This window comes from Genypterus blacodes, unplaced genomic scaffold (assembly GCF_046128005.1).
Source record: "Genypterus blacodes isolate CSIRO-AG114 ecotype Tasmania unplaced genomic scaffold, CSIRO-AGI_Gbla_v1 ptg000055l_1, whole genome shotgun sequence".
NCBI lineage: Eukaryota > Metazoa > Chordata > Actinopteri > Ophidiiformes > Ophidiidae > Genypterus > Genypterus blacodes.
In genome coordinates this window covers 7,050,461-7,066,791 of record NW_027466867.1, presented here as the reverse complement: position 1 = coordinate 7,066,791, position 16,331 = coordinate 7,050,461, and the positions used below count along the sequence as shown (strand labels likewise).

At 46.2% G+C, this 16,331-nt stretch overlaps 4 protein-coding genes across 5 annotated transcripts; 2 read left to right on the top strand and 2 right to left on the bottom strand.

Annotated features, from left to right (window-relative positions):
* The first annotated feature begins 2,852 nt into the window (after nucleotides 1–2,852).
* On the top strand, nucleotides 2,853–5,716 carry timm23a (translocase of inner mitochondrial membrane 23 homolog a (yeast)). Its single transcript, XM_076151686.1, has 7 exons — nucleotides 2,853–3,268; nucleotides 3,773–3,831; nucleotides 3,930–4,023; nucleotides 4,135–4,219; nucleotides 4,307–4,365; nucleotides 4,532–4,642; nucleotides 4,909–5,716. Exons 1-7 carry the CDS (start codon nucleotides 3,160–3,162, stop codon nucleotides 5,025–5,027), a joined length of 636 nt encoding a protein of 211 aa, XP_076007801.1. The 5' UTR covers nucleotides 2,853–3,159; the 3' UTR covers nucleotides 5,028–5,716.
* Nucleotides 5,717–5,859: 143 nt separating this feature from the next.
* On the bottom strand, nucleotides 5,860–8,914 carry LOC143002227 (elastase-1). Its single transcript, XM_076152226.1, has 6 exons — nucleotides 7,732–8,914; nucleotides 7,511–7,620; nucleotides 6,928–7,022; nucleotides 6,520–6,800; nucleotides 6,250–6,413; nucleotides 5,860–6,166 (listed from the first exon to the last, which is right to left on the bottom strand). The coding sequence occupies exons 1-6, from the start codon at nucleotides 7,865–7,867 to the stop codon at nucleotides 5,987–5,989; spliced, it is 966 nt and encodes a 321-aa protein (XP_076008341.1). The 5' UTR covers nucleotides 7,868–8,914; the 3' UTR covers nucleotides 5,860–5,986.
* Nucleotides 8,915–8,932: 18 nt separating this feature from the next.
* LOC143002225 (uncharacterized) lies at nucleotides 8,933–12,998 on the bottom strand. 2 transcript variants are annotated; one of them, XM_076152223.1, is made up of 3 exons: nucleotides 12,091–12,998; nucleotides 11,553–11,653; nucleotides 8,933–11,431 (listed from the first exon to the last, which is right to left on the bottom strand). In XM_076152223.1, the coding sequence occupies exon 3, from the start codon at nucleotides 11,419–11,421 to the stop codon at nucleotides 9,385–9,387; it is 2,037 nt and encodes a 678-aa protein (XP_076008338.1). In that variant the 5' UTR covers nucleotides 11,422–11,431; nucleotides 11,553–11,653; nucleotides 12,091–12,998; the 3' UTR covers nucleotides 8,933–9,384. The 2 variants fall into 2 exon arrangements, with proteins under 2 accessions (XP_076008338.1, XP_076008339.1); XM_076152224.1 differs by lacking the exon at nucleotides 11,553–11,653 and having other exon boundaries at nucleotides 12,091–12,257; nucleotides 12,343–12,998.
* syt15 (synaptotagmin XV) lies at nucleotides 12,946–14,925 on the top strand. The gene is made up of 7 exons (XM_076152225.1): nucleotides 12,946–13,175; nucleotides 13,261–13,415; nucleotides 13,516–13,808; nucleotides 13,935–14,102; nucleotides 14,223–14,331; nucleotides 14,447–14,629; nucleotides 14,786–14,925. The coding sequence occupies exons 1-7, from the start codon at nucleotides 12,988–12,990 to the stop codon at nucleotides 14,923–14,925; spliced, it is 1,236 nt and encodes a 411-aa protein (XP_076008340.1). The 5' UTR covers nucleotides 12,946–12,987.
* Nucleotides 14,926–16,331: the final 1,406 nt, after the last annotated feature.

Genomic DNA, 16,331 nt, shown 5'->3' with positions numbered 1-16,331 from the left:
TTTCTCCCACTTCTCCTTTCCTGCCCTTTTCTCTCTGTTCCTGCTATTTGTGCGAGCATTGCAGAGATGTGTGTAATAAGAGAGAACAAAACACACCCAGCTCACCATGGTTTCCTAGAGGCACGCATGTGTGCAACAAAAAAAAGGGGGTTTCAGGTTTGGAGCTCGGGGTGGCTGGGGAATTGAAGGGAAATTGATTGTACGAGCTCGCCCTCAAACATCTGCAGAGTAAATATTACAAGAGATCAGAGTTTGTCCCTAAAGTCTAGTGTCTCCCCGAGCGCTCTGTTAATAACCTACATGTGTCATGGTAGCAACATTTGTCTTATTTTGTCTCATTTTCCATTCTGAGGGTGCACTTGTGCAAGTACTGAAGCCTACAGATTGTTATTCTAATATTGTTCTCAGGCAATTTAAGCAACTTGATGTTAACTCTAGATGTAATCTGCTTTACACCAGCACATACACTTGTTTGAAAGTTTGAAGTACACATGGGGTTTTCTGTGGTGAATGTAGCAGTGGGTGGTTTATCCGTCCTCTCCCTGCCCTTCCTGCTTTCATTGTGAAGTTGGGGTGGGTGGGTGGGGGGTGATATTGAACTTCAAGCTTGGAGTCGAGCCTGCATTGAGGCCGCAACCCCAACTCTGATCGCAGAGAGAGAGAGAGAGAGAGAGAGAAGGGACATTATGTGACAGCTGCTGACAACGACCTGAACAGGAAGGCAAAGTGTTGAAGCGCTGATGGCTGGAAAGGAGTCTGATATATCATGAGAGAGAGAGGGAGAGAGAAAAGAGGGAAAAAATAAAGTGTGTGTGTGGAGATGGGTGGGGGTGCAAGTTCATTTGGGTGGGTGTGTGCTCTTGTCTCTGTTTTTCCTGTTTTCAGTCAAGTTCCTGTTTTTTCTCCTTGAGTCCAGTATGAAACACTCTTCAAGCATCTGGTAATGTATTCTGCAGTCTCCTCCTGCCATTGCCAGCATAGGGGCCCAAAGCTCCTAGAGCTTACAATCAAAGTGTGTTTTTGTGCAAATGTGCATGGGTGAGTGTGTGAGAGAGCGAGAGAGAGAGAGAGAGAGAAAGATTAGGGTTGGTGGGAGAAAGAAAGAGAGAGAGAGAGAGAGAGAGAGAGAGAGGGGAAAAGACAGCTTGATTTACATTGCTATGTACGCAGCGCATTCTCCACATAATGAACAGCTCCAGATTTTCTCTGCTTGGTAAATATTTGATGAGCGACCAGCAGAGTGATTTTAGCTGAATAACACTGAAGTCTAAGCTGCAGCAAATGCCTCAAAAGTTGTATTTCAACCTCTCTCTCTCTTTCCCACTCTCCCTTGTCTTCTTCCCATGTAAATAAGGCCAACTCCCCCTAACTCCACACACCCCTCTGAGGCAGTTTAAAGACCCAACACTGTCTCCTTGTCTCCTTGACAACCAGCATACACTGGGGTCCTGTCGTGGCCTCTCTGTCTTTTGTGTTCGGGAGCTCAGTGAGAGAGAGAGGGAGAGAGGCAGACAGAGAGAGAGAGAGGAAGAGAGGGAGAATTGACAAGAATTGCTAAAGAAGATGGCGATAACAAAGATGACATCACAGCTATTTTATCCCCGCGACCAAAATTTGGTTTGCAGCCCACTGATGATTAGCCATAGGAGGAAAATGGGTGGCAGCTATTGGAGAGAGAGCGTGAGAGTGACAGAGCGAGAGGGGGACGAGAGAGAGAGGCCCAAGGCTGAATGGGGCATTGTGGGAAGACAGTGGGCACACTGGGCAGTAATACACAGAACACTAACTCACAGATCATGCCAGAGAGTCTGAAAACACCCACACTGGGTGACAATGGCAAACTTCATCGCTCCACTTGGCCCCTTCTGAATACACACATACAATGACTGAATCCAAATAAGATGCTCTGTTATTTGTGAATTTCAACACACTAAATTCCTTCAGTGCCTGTGTCCCTTTGACCGGCACCAGATGGCCCGGCAGTGCTGCAGATATGTGCATGTGTGCGTACGTGTGTGTGTGTGTGGTCTCTGTTGCCCTCTCTGTTGCATCAGGGGTAGTATCCTGTATGCTTGGAAGGTGGGAACTTGTATACTCACAGTCAAGACAGGTGTCATATGAAAGTAATTTAACCAAGTTCCCAGTATAGCTTCAAGATATATAAACAGCCTCGTGCAAGTCTAACTTGTATCTCTCGTGACTGGAAATACATCTAACTGAATCAGTCAATTAAATCAGGCTAAATTAAAATGAGCAGTGAGGAGTCCCTGTGACCCTTCTTTAGCTTGGCTGGACTTTCTACTGTCTCCTGCCCTCCTGTGGACAAAATGGAAAACTTCGACTGTCTCTTTAAAATGTTTTATGTTTTAATTCACATGCTTATTAGAACATTTTTCATTTCAGCCATAATAACAACAAGAAACATGCGGAAAGAATTTTAATTTGATTGGATTTTTTACTTGAAATTCTAAATGAAAAAACTTTCATTTTAAGTTTTAAGTTTTGCAGATTTCGCATATGAAAATGGAAATAGAATATCAAACAAATATCAATCACAACTGAATTAGTTTTTATTTAAAAAGGCTTGGTAGTTCAATCCAGCTCAGTGATAAATCCATTGGTCAGGGATATTTTTATGTGTTAAATATTTAACCAAGGTCATTTACTTATGTAATATTAATCTTGTTATATTACTCCCATTATTTTTCCTGCTCATCTTTATTGTTTGACAATCAAACAAAAATATGTTCAATAAGTTTATATAGTATTCATTAAGTGTGTGACGACAGCAGGTGTTTTGTATTTCCCCTGATTACAGTAGTTACATTACGACAGTTGGGAGTCGGTCACCTTGCTTTACGGCACTGTACGAACGTGATACTGCTGGAGGTCAATGCCATGTTGCGAACGCTAGCTCGGTGATCTATAAGAAAAACGAATTTAAATCCTAGTTAGGATCTAAATCGAGAGCTGACGGGGTCGACTCTGCTGACAGGAGTGTACGCTACAGCTTGTCGTTCATACTTTTGTCTTAAATTCAGAGTATTTCGACGTAAGTAGCTAGGTTGCTAGTGTTAGCCAGGTCGGCTCCGCTAGCTAGCTTCTGCTCCCGGCTGAACGACATTTCCTCCAGGTGGACCTTCGGCTCTTCTTGCTGCCATGGACAACAACGCACCCGGGTCGGGAGGATTCAAAGCGAGTCTCGGTAGTATGTTTGGAGGCGGCGGCGCACCGGAATACTCCAACACCGAGCTGGCCGGTGTCCCCTGTAAGTGTCCTGTGATGTGAGTTAGCTGGCTAAGCTAAGGAAGTCGAAAGTCGTGTTGTAATGGCGTTAAATAGTACGATTATGAAACGCACTTTGGTGTTTAATCATGGCGGTTATAACCTACCGTGATTAAAGGTGTTTTGGTATTTCTGTAAAGTTATCTAGAGCTTATTAGTTGTTTGTACTTTTTAAATACATATGGAACAATTATTTAATTAACCTGGGTGCAACTGCTGTTCACCCTTAATTTCACTTGGTTTTGCTGTTTATCTTTCCAAGGCCTTAAGTGCCATCTTATCTTTTTTTCCACTGTGAAGGTCTGCAATATAACCACTGTTTAGAAGTTTGTATCTGCAAATTTACTTTAGTTTACCCAATAATTTACTGAAAGGATTTAACGATTTGTTGATGTTTAGGTCAATCCAGTTTAGTTTTTCACAAGGCTGAAGTAGACTTTCATCCTTCTGTCGCGTGTGTAGTTAACATATATTTGTGTTATTTCAGTGACTGGAATGAGCCCACTCTCTCCTTACCTCAACGTAGACCCTCGGTACCTTGTTCAGGTAAGCCCTGGTTAACTTGGAACCTTTTCCTCATAGTAAATAGTTCTGATTACATTTTTAAGATTTTATAATGATACATTTTTATTTTTGTTGTTCAGGACACAGATGAGTTCATTCTACCGACGGGAGCCAATAAGACAAGAGGAAGGTTTGAACTGGCTTTCTTTACCATTGGAGGCTCCTGCATTACTGGTGAGGATCAATCAGCACCTGTGTTGTGATTTAGCTCTGTTCAGTTGCATGAACATTATCATTTTTATAATAGGACGCTTCACTCAATTGGCTTCTTTGTTTTGTGTGCAGGAGCGGCACTTGGATCATTAAACGGCTTTAGGATGGGCCTTAAGGAGACCAGGGAGATGGGATGGTCCAAACCTCGTAATGTTCAGTGAGTATGGAATCCATGATGGCCCATATTGGAGTCGTATCGCATGCCGATTTGACCTGTCTTCTAAATGTTTGCTTTGTCTCTCAGGATTCTCAACATGGTGACCAGGCAGGGAGCTTCATGGGCTAATTCCCTGGGCTCTGTTGGTAAGCGCTTAAAAGATCATATCAATGTGTTAAATAATGTAGATCAATATACTAGTAAGTACATTAACCAACACAAAGCAGCCTGTGGGATAACAATACTTGCTAAAGACGTTTGCTGTGAATCCATTGTCCTGTCTGATAAGCCTGTGTTTATTTGTCATTGCAGCGTTGTTGTATAGTGTCTTTGGTGTGGCAATAGAGAAGGTGAGAGGAGCAGAGGATGACATCAACACAATGGCTGCTGGGACTCTCACAGGGATGCTGTTTAAATCAGCCAGTAAGTGACTGTTCATCTGTGGGCTATGATACATACATGATCATGATGCTGCAGAACAACAACATAGTCTCTGTAACCTTTGACACCAATAGCAGTGTGATGAATCAAACAGTACTGCATTAATCATTGCAAAGTACCTATAGGTTGATACCCAGATGGTGTTTTGACTTGATTATACTGGTATGTTTTGGTATCATGGGTCTGCTGATTTATGTATATACACACACTGCGTTCTCACACATTATCGTGTTGTTGTGTTTTCCTAGGTGGACTGAAAGGCGTGGCCCGTGGAGGTCTGGCTGGTTTAGCCTTGTCGGGTGCCTACGCTCTCTACAACAACTGGGACCATCTCAGAGGCTCCCCCCCGCCCTCCAGGCTGTACTAGCCGTTCACATCTGCTTCGGATTATAGGGCCAAATATCTCCATCGCACAGCGTTTAACCACAGCCCTAAGAGGAATTAGACTCTGGTCAAATGCCGTGTGCTTTCCAGGGCGGTGTGACCTGGCTTCACCTGCGTGGTGAGGAGCATTCTGGGATGGAACAGACCTGTCTGGGGGAAAAAGAAGTTGTCAAACCGGACCTGGGTTCCTCTTCAGACGGCCCTAGAATCCCCCTCACTTCACTGCTCTGTGCTGCCTCACGTTTTCTCATCACTGATCTGATGTGGATCAGTCATCAGAACACCTCGTGGTGATGTCACGTGGAGGCGTGTCACTTAATTTATCTTTGTTTTTGGTCAAATACCTGGGAGACTGAAAGAAACTAGTTTTGAAATTTGTCATAATTGAGACCATAACCCATTACATTTGGGTTAAATGAGCCAATACAAATTAATGACATCTGGTGTGTGTTTCACCAGTCGGACTGAACTGGAGTCGGTGGTTGTTCCTCTGATTCTGGACTCTGGAGTAGGAGAGCGCTGAGATTCACCAAGGCCTCACGCTCACTTAGGAGCTTTTCAGACGTGACGTCACTGTTGATCTGTTATTGGAAGTACATGCTGTATTTGTGTCCCAAACTTACTGTACTATAACTCTGAGATAATAAAAGAAAAAAACATGAAAAATGTTAAGTAGGATGTTGCTTTTGATTTTTATTGCACAAATATAGTGTAGGTGTAAAAGGTCAAGTCCACAAAGTGCTGGAGCACAGTTCAGAGTAGTGCAGAGTGAATACTGTAGAATCGTATGCATAATGTAAGAAACGATTTGACACTGAGAATATTTATGTACACTTTGAAGTTGTTACTGCAGGAGGTGTAACAGATTCATTATCTGGGATTGTGAGCCTTTAAGGAAGTAAACCCTGATGTGATGTAGACCAGAGCGGAGCGCTTCTTTGCTCAGTGCAGGAAGAAGTCCCTGATGCGCGTCGCCTCGATCCAGGGGATGTAGGCAGCAGTGCGGGTGAACACGCTGGGTTTGTTCTCGACCGTGCAGCCGATGGGACCGAAGCTCACCACGCCGTGCACCTCCCAGCGGTCGTGTCCCAGCTGGCACAAGAGGGGACCACCGGAGTCGCCCTGGGTGAGGAACAAGGGGGTGTTATTATTTAGTCTCTCCATCCTGCATATCTGACTAGCATTCATTCAGATCTCAGTCTTACCTGGCAGGCAGCTGGTGGATCCTCTTTGTCTCTGAACCCGGCACAGATCATGGAGTCACGGACACGGTCGCCCCAGAACTTCTTCTGACGGCAAGTTTTAAAGTCGATGACGGGCAGACGCGCCTGATTCAAGGCCTCTGCCAGGGAAACGTTCTCCTTCCCTCCTGAAATGTGTAGTAGTTGATGATGACAATGTTTTATGCTGCCCTTCTGCCCTTTATATAGTAATGTGCACACAGGTCTGGTCCATGGCCTCCTGCACCCACTCACCCCGCGTGTCTCCCCAGCCGGTCACCCAGCAGTACTGTCCTGGTTTGAGGCTGGTCTGCTTGCGCGGCAGGCAGGCATAGCGGATGAAGTCAGACGGTAGAATGTCCGTGGCAGCTTTCACCAGGGCGATGTCGTAGTCCAGCTCGCTGTGCGTGGGGTAACGGAAGTTTTCATGGCGGTAGATTCGCTTGACTGGAAAGACCCTCTCTGGCATCTCTGACCTCTTCAGCTTGTGCTTCCCCAGGACGATCCTCCAGCTCCCAGCATCCTCAGCTTTCCCCCTGAGAGACGAAATGGGAGGGAAAGGAAAGACTCGGGGTGTTTGTTTTCTTTACACTATAATTCATAGAACCAGATACTGTATGTTCTACTTTCTGTTCTTTACTGATTGTGGATGAAAGTTCTTACTTCTGGAAGCAGTGAGCAGCAGTGAGGACCCAGTTCTTATGGACAAGAGTCCCTCCACACACATGGATGTAATGTTTGCTTCCCCTGGGACGAACCTGAGACAGACACGGAGAGATGCAGCATGACTGACCATGTTGGATTCAGCCATTTCAATGTTCCTTGGTTGTTTACCCACAAACACACCCATATAACATTATAAACAGCAGCAGAATGAGGTCAGGCCCTAAGCTCGGCGATCTGGAGCGATTTGGGTTTCGACACAGCAGCACACCCTCCATCCTGTTACATCAGCCTCTTTACCTCTCAGCCTGATCTAAGAGCTCATCAACCAATATCTGTTAATCTGTTGACAAATGGACTGTCTTAGTCTCATAGCCTAAAAATTGTTTTCAACTTGTTAATATAAGGAGCAATACATTTAGATATTACTAAAACTGACCTTGGGGGCAACAATCAAGATGAATGATTGTACATATTGATTTAAAAGCACCAGGCAGGAATATTTGTAAGTAACTATTAGAATACAATCGTCCTTGTGTGGAAACAGATTTCAATCCCATGAGATAACTGTTTCTTGATTTACCTGTAGTGACACCTGCCAGGGCCAGGAGTGAGGTCTGGCTTCATTCCCAGACACAATCCTCTCGGCCATGTTGGGCTTGAAGTGAGCCATCCCACAATCATGAGGCCAGTCTGAGAGGAGATCGCACACAGGCAACAATCAAAGCCGGGTCATTTCCAGCAAAACTATCCGCGTTGATGTGATGTGTGTATCCTATGTGTGTGTGTGTGTGTGTTCCTCACCCAGGTGGAGGACTTTGTGCTGTGGCTGTCGTCCAGGGGTGAGTGTGTATCCAGCTACAGGCAGGGACGCCTGGCTGAGCAGCAGCAGGAGGAACGGTGATAGGAGGAGAAGAGGAGGTCCCGGTACAGCCATCATCTTCCTTAGAGTCAGCGGCCAGCACGTCTCCCTCGCTATTTATACCAGGTACACACACACACACACACAGGTACACATACAGAACACATCTGCATACAACAGCACACCTACAGGCACAATGGACAGTGCCACAGAAAAGGAAGGGCAGAGCACTGGATTGTTCTTCTGTAGCTGCAGGTTTCCATGGGGATCTCAGGGAGTCCCATCAGCACTTTCACATACACACCTGCACATATGCGCACCGACACGTACAAAGGCGATACATAACTCACACACACACGCAGTCACCTCATCCAGCATCACAGCATCACGTCACATGACTCATAGCAGTGACATAGTGACCTGAAAATGACGGATGGAAAACACACACACACACATCCTTTACTTGAATAAAAATAGCAATATGATTATGCACCATTCATTTCCAGTGAATCATTGTCTTGTAGGCAAAGGTAAAATTTGCACAGATGTTAAATTATTCATGCATTAAGATTGGATTTCCAGTTTTGTTTGAGAGTTCGGATTGAAATATTTAGAATTCCGTCATTAAATACAAAAGCTTGCTAACTTTGGAGAAGCAAAGTCTGTCGTCCCCAAAACAGAGATGCTTGGTTTTTAACCCTAATGAGTGACAAAACCTTGTATATCACACTTTAGTTGAGTTTCATGTTTTCTGGTAGATCCCAATATAGTTCAAACTTCAAAGATGATGTAAGAATAAGAGAGAGAATAAGAGGTTACAGTACAAGAAAATGAGTAAATGTACTTAGTTACTTCCTACTCATGCATGGATTGACATCTGACATAATTCGAGCCATGTGGACATGATTCTGATGTGTGTGTGTGTGTGTGTGTGTGTGTACTTGTGTGTGTGTGTTACCTATGGATTCACTTGCTTAATATAGAAATTCATTCAAGTCAATCAAGTGAGAGTAGGACGAGTTGGGTGGAGAGAGAGAGAGAGAGAGAGAGAGTTCAAGACCCTAATATAAGGATATGAACAGATACAGATAAGCAAAAGACCCACTATTACACTAACACACACACACACACACACACACACACACACTGTATACTTGTTATTCATAAGCGGTGAGATACAACAACAATCTCTCCAGTAGAAGCGACTAGTGAGCTTTTGGCTGCGGTGAATGAGCCAGAATGTGCCTGCTCATCTGAACGACGCCGCCTGAATGATCGTACCACCAACATGGTTCACCAAGTTTACACACTACACTGACCCGGGAGTGTGTGTGTGTGTGTTTTGCAGGTCGAGTGAGTGAGCGAGCAGATGAATCTAGGAAGAGAAGTTGACAAAAACTGGATTTGGTTTTATTTGACATGTACATTCAGGACTTATTTGTAGTTTTCTCCCCAGTTTAATCTTCTACTGTAGATATAAACACATACGCTAAAACGTAAACATGTAACTACTCGTGTTGCTCGTCTTCATTTCGACGTCCATTGATGTCTTTGTGCAAACTGATGTTCATCTGTGGATCTAAACGTCTTTGGGCTCAGTCGTCCACAGTCATGGAGCCTCCACACCACCTCGGCCTCCTCAGCGACCTCATCACGCTCTTCCTCTGGAGGCGTCCACTCCCAGCCGAGAGTGGCGTGGGTTGACTTATACACTCTTCCTCTTCTTCACACCCTTTACTGTCTTCTTTCTTCTGTGCTTTCACGTTATCCCTCAGTGTGTCATTGTTTCCAAGTGTAGCTTCTTCTGCCGACTCCTTTTTGCCGTCTTCCTCCTCCGCTGCCTTCTCTCCCTCTTCTTCCTCACTCTCCGCCATAGAAGTCCATGAATTAACCATCACAGGTGGATTTAGCTTTGTTACTTTCTCCTTTGCTACTTTCTCCTTCTTCTTCTTGGAGTTACGTGGTGGTGGGAGGGTCTCTCTGTCTTTGCTGCCCTGGATTTCCAGATGTTTCCGTATGGCTTTTCTCAGGTCCTCTGGGTCCAGGTCTGCTCCGTACACGTCCCACGTCATCCCCTCCTCATCCCACTGTACCTGCTTCATGCTGCTTCTCCTCCCCAGCTCTCCCTGCCCACGTCTCTCGTCCCCTTGCCTCTTCAGACAGGACCTCCTCCTGTCCAGAGGGCCAGAGGGAGGAGAGTTTACCTCCCATGTGGGGTTGCCCCCCTCTTCCTCCTCCTCCTCATCACTCTCCACTTGGAACATGCTGGAGGAAGGTGACACCAGATTCATGTTGGATCCTAGAGAGACCATTAGGTCCAGCTTGGATCCAGGTGGCGAACCCAAGATGGAGTGGGAGCTCATGTTGGAGGACATGTTTTTCCTCAGGTTCCACCAGGAGCCGACAGGAGAGGCAGTCTGCACCGCCGCATCTGCCAACTCGTAGTGTGACGTCATTGTGCCCTCTTCCTTGAGAACCTCACCCATCAGGGCCTTAGCACCCTTAGGAGCCTCAGCTGATACCTTAACGCTGCTGATGTCGTGTCCTGATGGGTGTTTGGACTTGCACCTGCAGCAATCGTCCAAATGTGAGTCACTTAAGGAAGAAATCAAAGGTGACTGCCACCCTGGGGTGGAACCAGTTGGACAGCTCTGTCCTTGTAGCAATGGCAACTCCAGGCAGCAGGCCGACATTTGTCCCTCTTGTTGTCCTATCTTCTCTCTCTCCTCTTCTGTTCCCTCTGCTGAGGGCGTAGGGGACAGGTAACCAAACGTGTGTCCATCCACAGGCGTCCCTGTGTCGGATCCCGATGATTTAGTGTCTCCGGGGCTGAAAGTGATGCTGGGTGGCGTCTCTGTTGTCCCATTAACAAGACATCCAGGTTTCGATTCAACACTTCCGTCCTCTAAGGTAAGAGAGGACAGCAGAGAGATAGGAAATGGAAAGGCCCCCTCATCCTTGGTCTGGGAAAGACTGGCCGGGCTGGTTGAGGACACTGACGGTTGCGAGGCCGTGGATGACGCCATGACAAAGTCTTCCCGCTGACATGTGTGTGATGTCATCGGTGGAGGACGGAACAGATGCAGTGCAGGTGAGGAGGGTGAGTCCACAGGGGACATGAAAGGAGAGGCTGCAGGTGAAGGACGTGAGGTCCCTCCTGGACATAGAATGGTCTCTGGACTGCTGCTGCGGCTGTATGTGCTGCTGCTGGACTCGCGCCATCGTTCCACATTGGCCAACCAGCGCTCGCCGAGTGTGTTCGGGCGGTGGCCCTGTGCGAGTGTGTGATGGTGGCCGTGCGTGTGTGTGTGCTCGTGGCTGTCGGCCGCGTTGGTGCGCTGCCACATGTGAGCGTGCAGCTGCTGGACGGCGAGCGAGTCCTGTTCGGAGTGTGTGTTGGCACTGGAGCTGCGTCTCAAGTCCAGCCGGGTCCAGGCCGGGTCCCTGGCGTGCGGCGGCCTCGTCGCCATGAGAACATCAACAGAGCTTTTGGAGAGCGAGAAGATGGGGCCCTCATCTTCCTCAGCGCCCGCTTCTTGCATTCCAGCTTCGGCGGAGGAAGAGACGCACTGACTGACTGGACGAGGACCTGGCTGGATGTTCTGAGACGCATGGTGCCTGGGCCTCGCCATGGCAACAACACTGAAATTCAAAAGAAGGGAAAGATGTGATTTGATTGGTGAACTTCCCAAAATTAGGCAGGTAGGTTCTTCTTGAATTCAGTCAATTACAGTAGATTTCACTGTGGGAAATGAATAATTACCTTATCTTTCTCTCTTAAGTGACAATAAGGGAATTTCAAATGAACAAAGATACATTAAGATTGGTTGATTTCTTCCTCTCTGACTCGAGGAAACTCCCACTCTGCAATCACAGGTGCACGTCCACACACACACACACACACACACACACACACACACACACACACACACACACACACACACACACACACACACACACACACACACACACACACACACACACACACACACAGACACACATACACACACACACACACGAGCTCCAAGATTAGCCTAATCAGATTACATCATCCAGATCATTATAGCAAAATGTGAATTTAAAGTGTAAAGAGAACATTTGTTGCCTCACTTCACAGGTGATGAAGAGAAGCAAGAAAGGGTCCCAAAGAGAGAGAGAGAGAGAAGAGAATGGTGACTATTTTCTCTTCCGTGTGTGTGTTTGCGTGTGAAAGCAGATGATACAGACGTTGAGTTTGGTTGAAAGATAACCTGAGTTCACCCAGATTACGTCATACTGAACGTGATGTCATCATAACTCACCTTTTGTGCTCCCGACGCCTCCGTTTCACTTTCCGTCGTGCCTCACAGCAGCTTCACTTTAACAGCATTTCTCCTCTTCCTCCTCCTCAGTTCTTCCTCTCTCCCCCTCTCACTTCCTCGCCCGCATCCTCTCTCGCATTCCCAGTCATCGTCGCTGCCCTACACGTCTGGGAAAAAAGGGTTGTCGGGTTGAATCTAAGGTTGTTCTCCCTATGGATGCGTTGCGTGTATGATAGGCTGCCATTACTTTACCTTTAGCTCTTAAGGATTAGCGGCCTCCTGTCATCTTATTAGCTGTTGGCCAATCTCTGACCGACCTGACCTGTGTGTGTGTGTGTGCACTAATGATTCATGAGTGGGCGGATGAGTGGCTCAAGTAAAAGCCAGAAGCATTTTGAGACCAGGTCAACTTTTCTTCCAGCATCTCCAATCATCAGGACGATCAAACTCATCCGATCCATTCAACCTCACTGAACTCTGTACACGCGAACTCCAAAAATGTAAAACTGCTCGCATAAATATAGTAAATACAGCGTAAACACAGGCTTTTATTTGAGTAGACCTGTGTCGTCTTGTGTGTTGTGAATTTAACAGCCAACCAAAGTCAGATAAGAGTGTGAGATGGTGAGAATGAAGCAGCTGTGCCGGCTGATGGCTGTGCAGGGTTTCAAACACGCCACACGGAGAGAGAGAACCAACACAGATGGTCGGACTTTCATTCTATCTGAGAAAAATCTGACAAGAAAAAGAATAATAAAGGCAGAAGATCGTTCCTGCTGGATCATCTGTTGGAGTTGGGAGCAGTAAAGTGATGGCGGGTGAGCAGACGACTGCCTTCAACTCATTTCGCTCCTTCTGTTCTCCTCATTTGTAGTTGCTTTTGTGTGTCCAGGCCACATGTTGGTGTTTCTGGCTGTGGGTCTGCCTGTGACTCTCCTGTTGCTGCTGCTGCTGGCTCTGATGATGATGTATTATCTGTGGAGGAGGAAGAGGCGGAGACCATACCAGGAGCTGGTCTCCACAGCGCCCAGGGTGCCAGCATGCACTGCTCCGCTCATCCTGGTCTCTCAGGGCCCCTGGACCATGTTGGTACCAAATGATTTACATGTTAGTATTTATAAGCGTCATTGAAAAAGAATTTTATAGGAGATTTTATTCTCTCTGTCACAGAAACAGTGAGATCCCTTTCACTTTGCCTCCTCGCTTGACGCCACGAAGCCACAAAGATCTGAAGGGAGAGGAGGATGAGGATGAAGAGGTGGAGGAGCTGAAGATAGAGGGCCAGAGGGACATTTTAGCCCACAGAGGGTCGCTCTCGGTAAGGAGTAAGTGAACTGAGCCTCCTATCCATGTGGAAAAGTTTCCAAGGCTGGTGATAGTCTTTGTCCAGTAAGCAGGCAGGGACAGTCTGTCCTCTTCCATCAGGTTGGTATCCAATGGGGACGCTGCTGGCTGGTCTGTACCCTGTTCCTCCTCTAAAGGAGGTGGTGGCTCCGCCTCCTGGCATGGCCACTCGCCTTTGCTTCGCAGTGGAGTATCGACACGGCGGCGAGCAGCTCGTGGTCTCCCTGCTCCGCCTTGGCAACCTCCCTCCCCGTTTCCATAGCAACGTCACGCTGGTGGAACTCCGGCTCTTCCCGGACGACCGGCGACCCCGGCAGGCCAAAGCCAGAGGAACTGGACCCGACCCAGAGTTCAGCGACTGCTTCGTTTTCCAGGTGATGAGATCCTTTGACAGAACTTTCCAAACTGAAAGACAAACGCACAGACAGACAGGTTAAATAAATATATATTAAAAATAGGTTCCATCTGCTCTCACTTACCCTTCCATCTCCCCCCTTCAGGTGTCGGGAGTGAGTGTGATTCACGGCACACTCAGTGTGTGTGTGCTGAGTGTGGAGCAGGATGGAAAGCGTCACGCGGTGGGCAGGGTGCTGTTTCCTCTGGAGGGAGAGCTGGGACAGGCTGGCCGGGTGCTGTGGAGAGACCTGGAGACGGAGGAGGACACACAGGTGATGAACGCACAACAAAGACTCACATTAAATACAATCACTGATTATAGATGTTCTCTGCTTTTATGCGCTCGAAGATCTTCATCATCCTTCATCCTCCTCCTCCGTCACTCTCCTCAGTGTTCAGAGGTGGGAGACGTGCAGGTGTCTCTCAGCTACAGTCCGTCTGTGCAGCGCCTCTCTGTGGTGGTCCTGAGAGCGCGAGGCCTGCAGCTGCTCACAGACGCAGGTAGAGGAAAACACACAATGGAGGAAATTACTATAAAATTCAAAGTCCGAATCCCAGTCCACTTAAGAGAGCCCACAGCAGTGAATAATGAATACATTCATTGGTGCAATACCAGGTGTGTGTGTCCAGACGAGCTTGCAGATACACACTCAGGTGGTGAAAACCAAGCGAAGTTGTGTGGTCAGTAGTGACACCAACCCATACTTCAACCACAGGATGACCTTTAAACTCAGATCCCAACACCTGGATGAGGCGTGTCTGAGGCTGGAGCTGCTACAACCCAACACCATACGCTCAGGTGACTGTGCAACTGCTTTACTTTACACCTGGGTTAGTTTGATTTTGTAGTATAGTGTTATGTTATGTAATTGACAAAGCCACATTATCATCTGTTTTGCTGTCTGTTTGCTGTGTTGATTCTACTTTGGTATCCCTGTCTTTATTTTTCATCTAGAACCTCCCCCCCTGCTGGGAGTGCTGGTTTTAGGTCCCTTCATGTATGCCAGGGGCCTGCAGCTGCAACACTGGATGGACATGGTCAGTGCACCACAGGAACTAGTAGAACGGTGGCACGGACTGGGCAGGGCCAGCTAGTGTTTTATTCAGCATATGACATCGTTTCAGACCCAAGCAAAGATCCCCGAGTACACTTTGTAGATTTGTGTCTGATGCAAATTTAGATCTGATCAGTTCATTTCCTTTGCGCGATTCCAATTCCGCTCTAATCTACGATCATCAAAAGCTAAACTAAAGTAATTGAAGTATTTGATGTCTTTGCTAAACCAGGTGATCAATAGTATGGTGGCAGATATAACAGGGCTTGTCCACATCTTGTGTTTTAAGCAATCACGTGACGATGTAAGTGACACTCCACCATTGCCTTTCCTCATGCAACAACCCTCCTTTGTAGTTGGAAATTTATAAACTAATTAAGATTGCAATGTTGAGGTATTTCTGTGGAGTGGAAGGATGTAAAGGAGTTGAACAAAGTGTTTCATGAATGTGCCCAGTGAGTCTTAAAGCGTGTCTTGGCGAGGGACCATGAAAGCGGTTGGCTTCATTTCACGCACTATGGATGTCTGGCTGTATAAAGGAAATGAAGAAGAACTTTCTCTGATGATGTCGCCTAAAGATGGTTTGTACCTGCCCACTGTATGGCCTCAGCAGGTGATTTGAGTTAATGAGCTGATTAGAGTGTGACACCCTGAGGCTACTATATTGAACTTTTTCACAATATTCTAATTCTGTGAGATAATCATCAAATAAAGGCTTGAAATATTTCACTTTGTGTGTAACAAATCTATAATATGAGTTTAAATTTTGAATTGAATTACTGAAATGTACTTATCCACAAAAATCTCATTTTGAGATGCACCTGTATATATGAAATGAACTTTCATATATAGAAACATGTATACAAGTTATATTTGGACATAGTAGCAGTATTTACCAACATTTCCTGACAAGTAATAGATATTATATATATATTATATATATTATATTACACCTGGACTAACTACTTGGATTAATCTAACTGGTAATTTATTTTAAATATGTTCAATAAGTACATCAATGAAGACTCTTTGAGATGTGAACACGTAGTTGAGATCCAAACAAGACATTACCATATACATTAAGTCGATTGAATAAATAAAAATATCCTTATAAAGTAATTTCTTTGTGTGCTTTTTCATTTTGGCCCCTGTTGTCAATATACTGCGTTGACCTTGCATTTTTGCGCCCTCCGGTGGTTGAATTTGAGAAGAGAGTCTTTTTCATTTTGTGTGAACGTCATGCATACTACACGTGTACGATTAGGCTTCTAGGTCTGCTGTGGTTTAAAAGAGGGGCTGCTTTTATTTTTGGGGTTTCTGGTGACTGTTGAGTCAAACAGCAAAGAACGCAACGGTAGGCCTACATTCGGCGCCCTATGGCCTTCTTAAGACAAAAAGCTTATCTTCTTAAAACAAGTTGCATTTGTGCGTCCTGGTGGTTGAATT